General features: G+C 40.8%; 1 protein-coding gene across 1 annotated transcript; it reads right to left on the bottom strand.

Moving 5' to 3' along the window:
* Nucleotides 1-956: 956 nt before the first annotated feature.
* Nucleotides 957-1,831, bottom strand: LOC127185055 (E3 ubiquitin-protein ligase RNF115-like). The gene has a single exon (XM_051141590.1). The coding sequence runs from the start codon at nucleotides 1,821-1,823 to the stop codon at nucleotides 1,149-1,151; it is 675 nt and encodes a 224-aa protein (XP_050997547.1). The 5' UTR covers nucleotides 1,824-1,831; the 3' UTR covers nucleotides 957-1,148.
* Nucleotides 1,832-7,303: the final 5,472 nt, after the last annotated feature.

The following is a 7,303-nucleotide window of genomic DNA, read 5'->3' as shown; positions in this document are numbered from 1 at the left end:
AACCACCTGCTCGATTTTTCTTTTTTTTTTTCTTTTTTTTTCAACAATCTCCATTTATTCAGTTTTAAACACATATAAAACATATGTATGGACACTGTTAGAACTTAAAGCGAGGTCTACCTTTCCCAGACTAAGTTGTTTTGGGCATGATTACATTGATCAGATTGATTCCAAGTACAGCTCGAACTAAACAGAACAGGAAAAGTTTCAGACATGAAAAATAAACTTTACAAACTAAAACAAGACAACATAAAATTTCAATTCCTAAATAACAGTGAATTACCAAAACTGTGAATTGGTATAGAAGCAGTAATAAAATGATCCTATTTTGATGAGGGAAATTATTGTCAGGTCCCTAGTATGAAAGACAGTCAACAGTGAGTTGATAGGCATTAAAAACATCTCAGTGGTAAAGATTTCCAGCATCTGTCTTTCCGTGACTATGTACGGCTCAACTTAATACCAAAGAGAAACCAAAATCAGATCTCTACCAACCCAAGACTAAGATACACCATGCTGGTTTTAGGGAAGCCGCACTTCTGAATTAAACTAAGAAAACCAAAGTGTATGATGGCAGGCCACTCGTCCTTCCCACTCTAATTCTCCTTCATATCCTTGGTCTCTGGAGATCAAGACAAGGCAGCATGAGAGCATCAGCCCCCAACTATCCTTGCCTTGCTCACATGGCCAAGAGCAGGTCCTCCTGTACAGTTAAGATAAACGACGCTCTGCACAGGCCTGTAGGGTTCTGGATTCTCTGTATGTGCTGCAGGATCCACTAGTGGTGAGACAGAGATGAAGGAGGAGGTAGAGACATCCATTACAGGACAACGTGATGGCAGAGCCCTAGCTAGACATTAAGGAACTGGTTCTGCTCAGGCAGGAGCACACTGACATAATTAAGTTTCACACAGAAGTCTCACTCAGTTCAGGAACAAAAGGCATTTGGTTGTAGATACAATTCCATCTGTAGGTTTTAACTTTAAATTTAGAGAAGAAATACACTCGTTGCATTAATATTATGGGTTGGGGTTTCTTACATGATTCCTAAATCCATCTACTATTTTGTTTGTTTAGTTTTGATACAATTTACAGCTATTATAACAAGACTAATACAGGCAGCCTTGGTTCAGGTGAGGTCTTGAGTTTCAGAAAGTCCATCGGTCATGTAGCTGGCTGTCATTGCTAATTCTGTTGCTTGCAGAGGCCTCAGAGCTCTGGGTTTGCCGAGTGGAGTCCTCACCATTTAAGCTCTTCCTACATAAGGGGCATGTGTCATGCAGCTCTAACCATGGCACAATGCAGCTGCTGTGAAAGAAGTGGTTGCAGGGTAACTGCCGGACTTTCTCTTCAACTGTGTAATCTTCTTTGCATACTGGACATTCTAAACCCGTATCAACTTGTTCCTGAGTTACTGTCACTGTTGGGAGAGAATTGATCTTTTCCTTGTCAGCTGGAGGGGGACCTGTGTTTTCTAGCTGTCCTAAAAGCTGGGTTAAAATGGCATCAAGCCCTGTCTGACCCCAGGCATAGTCCCCAGGGTTGGAGTGCAGCATTCCGCTCCAAGAAGAGGGGTGTGGGGATCCAGGAATCGCCGAATTTGCAAAGAATCCTGCAAAGATCTGTTGTATTATTCCTTCAATAGCAGGTGATCTGTCAGGACGAGTGCTCCCTCGAGACCCATATCTTCTCGTCAGCGGCAACCTTGGAGGCCTGCTTGGTCCCCAAAAGTCAGTGTGAGTTTGGTGACCTCTCTCATTGGGTCTATTATCTTGGTCCAGTGAAATGCTACTTAGTAATGGTCTATAACCGTATAAAAACATTGTGTCCCAGAAATAAGAAGGAAAAAAGGTTAAAGGGACAAAAGAGTGAACCTTCCGGTATCCGTTTCACGGGACAGGTCCTTAGGAGTCTCTCTGGCCTGCATGCTGGTCTGGCCCAAGCCTGGGCTGAACCTGTTGTTCTCTCCTTCCCACCTGCCTGAGCCCTCGATTTTTCAAATAAACTCTTCTTCTCCTTTCCTCACCTATGATTCATATACAGAATATATTGTTCTATCTGATGATGCCCCATAGTTCCCCTGAGCTGCTTTCCCTTTGTTGTTGTTGTTTTCATTTTTCTTTGTTTTTGCTTCTCTAAATGAATAATCAAAATAATCTGTTTTTGAATTTGATAATTCTTTTCTATGCTTCTTCTAGATTCCTCCCACTTTTACCTTAAACTACATGAAACCAACAATTTTCTCAAATGTTTAGGTTGATTTTTAAAAGAATCTTATGTTTATTTAAGTCCAAGTGTCTTTTTCTACAGGAATCTTTCTGTGGAATCTTTATCCTTCAATTACGAAGAAGTCTAGCCTTCAGTACCATTAACACTATACTACTTTTGAGATCTTCATACCTACCAGACTAGTATTTTCTTGACATACAAAATATTAGTGATTAATTCCTTCAGCTAAACTACTTCACTAACCCACTTTTTGCTTCTTTTTGTCTAAGATGCAGGTATGGGACATACATTATTTTTATATAGGGCAGTCAGGCCAAAGAGAATTAGGGCGCTTCTGAGAAAATAAAAAATCAGAGCAGTGCTTGAGAGAACTGTGCGTGAACTAGAAAAGGTAAAAAGAAAAGCCCTCAAAGGAGATTCTCAGCCATCACCCTGACCAGTTAGGTTAGATGTCTTGGGAACCCCACCACTGCTGTCACCCTTGCCTGTATAGGTTAGAGATCTCAGGACCCCAGCCTCTGGAGAACTTTTCCACTGTTCTGCTGTGCTTTCCACCAACAGGACAGATTGGGGTCCTGAGGCCTCATGTATCAAGACACCTGCCCTCAGCTGCACACTTCTTGCAACCAACCAGATCAACTCAGTCAAGATGGTAGTCTCAGGGATTATACACTGTGCAATCCCACTGCCTTATGTCCAGCCCAACCAGACATGTTAGAAGCATTAGAACTTTCTGCCTCCGGTGAAAACTTACACTATGCTGCTTATTCACAATCCCCTACTGCTGATTTCCATCTCTCCATACTCAATATGTACAGAATGGGTTGATGGCTTGGGACTTCCTTTTTCTAGGCATATTTCCATTGCTCTGCCTGCTCACCCAGGTTAGAGATCTTGGGACCTATTTCTGTGCACTCCTGCTGTCCATTGTCCAACTTGGCCAGTAGAAAAGATGATTTGCTTCTTATAAATAACAGAAGCAGGTTCCCCACAGGCCATTTTTTCTCTTTCTTTCTTTTTTTTTTTTAATGTCATTCTTTGTTCTGGGGACAGAAACTAGAAGCCTGTGATGAGCTACTAGAAGAGATGTCAATTAAGGAATGCATTGTCCTAGCACTTGGAAAGTCCTTTAATCCTCTTCATGAGTGTCAGTGGAGGTCTAACGGCAGCCTGTGCAAAGGAGTCCTTTGATCAGATAGATCAAGCAAAAAGCCAGTATACAGACTTCCATCGTGGCTGCTGTAGGATCATAAATAACACTCTTATAACCGTAAATGAACATCTCTGGGCTTATGGATATCTCCAAAGCCATAAGAATCTCTGGGAACACAGACACATCTGAGGCTTTGAGAATCTCTAAAAACAGCTTCCCTGGGAACATGGATATTTCAGAGGCCAGCTGTTTCTCTGGAAGCATGGATTTCTTTTGAGGCAATGGACATTATGGACGATATGGGGAGCTCTGGAAACAGAGAGGATCCCTACAGAAGCCACAGTTATCCTTGCCACAAACAGGCTTATGCTGCTCTGTCAGTCTTTAAAATGGTAAGACCAGGGAACCCTCCTTTTCTAGGAGATTTAGGGCCCTTACTGATTTAGTGGCCAGTGTAAACAGTCCAGAATGTAATTAAGAAAATAACGTGTTATTAATTTCTAAGACAGGATTTAAGTTTAGAAACACTGCCTTGCAGATGAAATGCCTCCTTACATTGCCTGTTTCCTTAATGATTATGATTACCCTTCCCTGACTTTCTACCATCATTGCTGTAGCCTGAGGTTAAAGTAAAAATATCACAGGGGGAAATTATGACCTTGTTGCAAAGGTGGAGAGGTGTTATGCAACAGGCATTCATGAACTGCACAGTATTTTAAGAGAAACTTTACTTTCAGATATACTTGAATCATGGCCATGTTAGCATGAGTGTATGAGGTGCCTGAAGATCTATAACATATAAAGAATATTTCTTATTGACAGCAGTCAGTTTCCCCAACCTATACCAGAGCTCTTTCCTGTTATAATACTCATTTAGATAATTCTCTTTTTTTTTGTAAAGAGCCCAAAGGTAAATGTTTAATCCAGTGTAGTCTAAAGTCATCAATTTCAAATTGGTAGGGTCTGTATTAATGTAGATTAGTAACACTTTTACCTTAGAATGTTTTTTATTATATTTATACTATTCTTTGTATATACAGATGTCAGAGGACAACTTGCATTACCATATGGATCCCGGGGGTCAAACTCAGGTTATCAGACTTGGTGGCAAATGCTTTTATGCACTGAGTCATCTAGCCGTAAAATTAAATTTTTACAGTAAGTTTTCTTTGTAAATCTCTATTTATTCCATGATACTACAGGTAAAACATTCAGGACAAAAATATGGTTCTTGTCTTTCTTGACCAATCAATATTTTTGATGTTCTTGACACAGTTCCACAAGCAACTGAGAATCTTAGTACTCAGTCCCTTGTTGAAACACAATTTGTATGTTTGTCTAATTGTTTTTCAAAACAAGACTTTTGGGACCTTTTATTTTACTTATCTATGTATCATATAAAATTGTGGATTTTTATCCAGTTGACACGATTCCCAAAATCTAGTAGGTTTTATAGGCATGGGCAGCACATACTTATAATCACAGCTGGAGGTAGAACCAAAAAGATAAGAATTTCAATGGTCAGCCCCAGCTACATAGAAAGTTTAATGCCAGAGTGGGCTATATGAGAACATAGCTCTCTAAGTCTTTCTGGCTTTTAAACTCTCCAGTGAGAAGTCCAGTTCTAATAGGTCTGCCTTTATATGTTACTTGGTCCTTTTTCCTTTACAGATTTTAATATTCTTTCTTTGTTTTAAATGTTTAGTGTTTTGATTATCATGTGGTGAGCGGACTTCTTTTCTAGTCCAATCTATTTGGTGTTCTGCATGCTTCTTGCACTTTAATAGGCATCTCCTTTAGGTTAGGAAAATTTTCTTCTATTATTTTGTTGAAAATATTTTCTGAACCTTTGAGCTGCTGGTATTCTTCTCCTTCTATTCCTATTATTCTTAGATTTGGTCTTTTCATAGTGTCCCAGATTCTTGGATTTTTAAAAAAGATTATTAGTCAGGATTCTTTAAATATTTAATATTTTATACTTATATATCTATTTCTTCTATCATATCTTCAATGCCTGAGATCCTCTCTGTCACCTCTTGTATTCTGTTGGTGCAACTTGCCTCTGTAGTTACTGGTCACATTCTTAAAGTTTTCACTTCCAGGATTCTGTCAATTTGAGTTTTCTTTATTGGTTCTATTTCTCACTTCAAGTCTTAAACATTTCATTTGTTTCTGTCAATTGCTTGTTTTTTCCCCTTGACTTTCTCTACATGATTTATTCATTTCCTCCTATTGTTTGTGTTTTCCTGGGTTTCTATAAGGGATTTATTTATTTCCTCTGCATGGACCTCTATCATCTTCATAAAGTTGCTCTTAAGGTCTTTTAGTTGTGCTTCAGCTATGGTGGACTATTCAGGGCCTGCCGTGGTAGTAGAGCTGGGCTTTGGTCATTACATATTTTGCTGGCTGTTATTGATTGTGTTCTTAAGCTGGCGTCTAGGCATCTGGGTTTGGGGTAATTATAGGTCTAGTTGTTGACTTCTGGGTTTATCTTGGTTGTGTAGGAGTTTTTTCCCTTGGTTTCTGTTTACTCCCTGAATATTCAGATAGTGTGTTGGCTGAGTGTTGATTGTTTTATGGGTCTGTTTGACTGGTGTGTTCATGGGAGAATGCTTGATGGTATTAGAGGCTGGGGGAAGGGGAAGCCAGTGGGAAAAGGTCTGAGGGATCTACAGGAAGCATGGCTGGGGGAGGGGAAGCCAGTGGGAAAAGGGCTGAGGGATCTACAGGAAGCATGGATGGGGGAGGGGAAGCCAGTGGGAGATAGTCTGAGGGATTGCCAGGAAGCATGGAAAAGGGGGGGAGGTGTCCCTGGTGTTCCCTTACAGCAGTAGGAGCACCCTGAGAATTGGGTCTTGGGTAATAGTGACAGTGGGTGAAATCTGTGTGGAGCCTACCCAATCTTCTGGCAGGTTTGGCCTGTCATTGAGCAGGGAGTGTCTGCCTAGGATTTGAGGCTGGGACACAGCAATGAGATGAGAAGGGAAGGGCAGTGGAGGATGTTCTGTGGGATCCACAGGAGGCAGACCTGTATAGTGGCAGAAGAAACTGCTACTGGCACTCTGTTACAATGCTAGGGACAATCCTAAGAATCAGATCTGAGATAATAGAGTGGGGAAGGTCGGTCTCTAGCCCACCTGGTCTTGTGACAGGAGGCTAGTTCTCTGTTCTCAACTCAAATGGATTTGGGGTGCTTTTGATTCACAGATAAAAAGCATTTCCTTCTTTCCCTTTTTCTTCCTCCTATTTTTAAGAAAATGGAGTTACTGAGTAAGAATAAAGGTATATAGTAACAAAAATACTTTGTTGGTGCTATGTGTGAAAGCCAGGGCTCTGTGCATGGCAGCCAAATGCTCTGTTGTTGCTACATTCCTGTCCCAATGTCCATTTTCCAATTTCTTATTTCTCCTCCAGCTTTCTATGTAGTATTCCTTCTCTTCCCACTCCATCACACCCTCCCCTCTATTTGTATGCCCAGCACAAACTTAAAATCATCCTTCCTGACTGCCTTGTCAGGCCCCAGTGGGAGAGGATATTTTTAGTCCTGCTGCCACTTGAGATGTCATGATGGGTTGGAACACCTTGGGGTTCTCCCGATAGGATGGGGGAAGGAGGCATGAGCGGGTGCTTGGAGGAGAGGAAGGAGGGGCCTGGGATCAGGCTGTAAAGTGATTAAATAAATAAAGGATAAAAAATCATCCTTCCTCATCCTCTCCAGTACTGGGATTACATATATGTGCTACCATGTCTGATGACCCTAGAATTTTAAAGTTTCAATACAATTATCTAGTGAATCTTCTCCGATCCTTGTCCACAATTTGTTCCTCATATAACTGAAATAGTCAGGTGTTGCTATTCATCTAGTTGACTTCAGTTCTTTAAAAAAAAGCATTTCTGCTCATAACTTTGATCTGTAGCTCT

This window comes from Acomys russatus, chromosome X, assembly GCF_903995435.1.
Source record: "Acomys russatus chromosome X, mAcoRus1.1, whole genome shotgun sequence".
In the NCBI taxonomy this organism is placed as follows: domain Eukaryota; kingdom Metazoa; phylum Chordata; class Mammalia; order Rodentia; family Muridae; genus Acomys; species Acomys russatus.
Note: the sequence above shows the minus strand (reverse complement) of the source record. Positions and strands in the feature narration are given on the sequence as shown.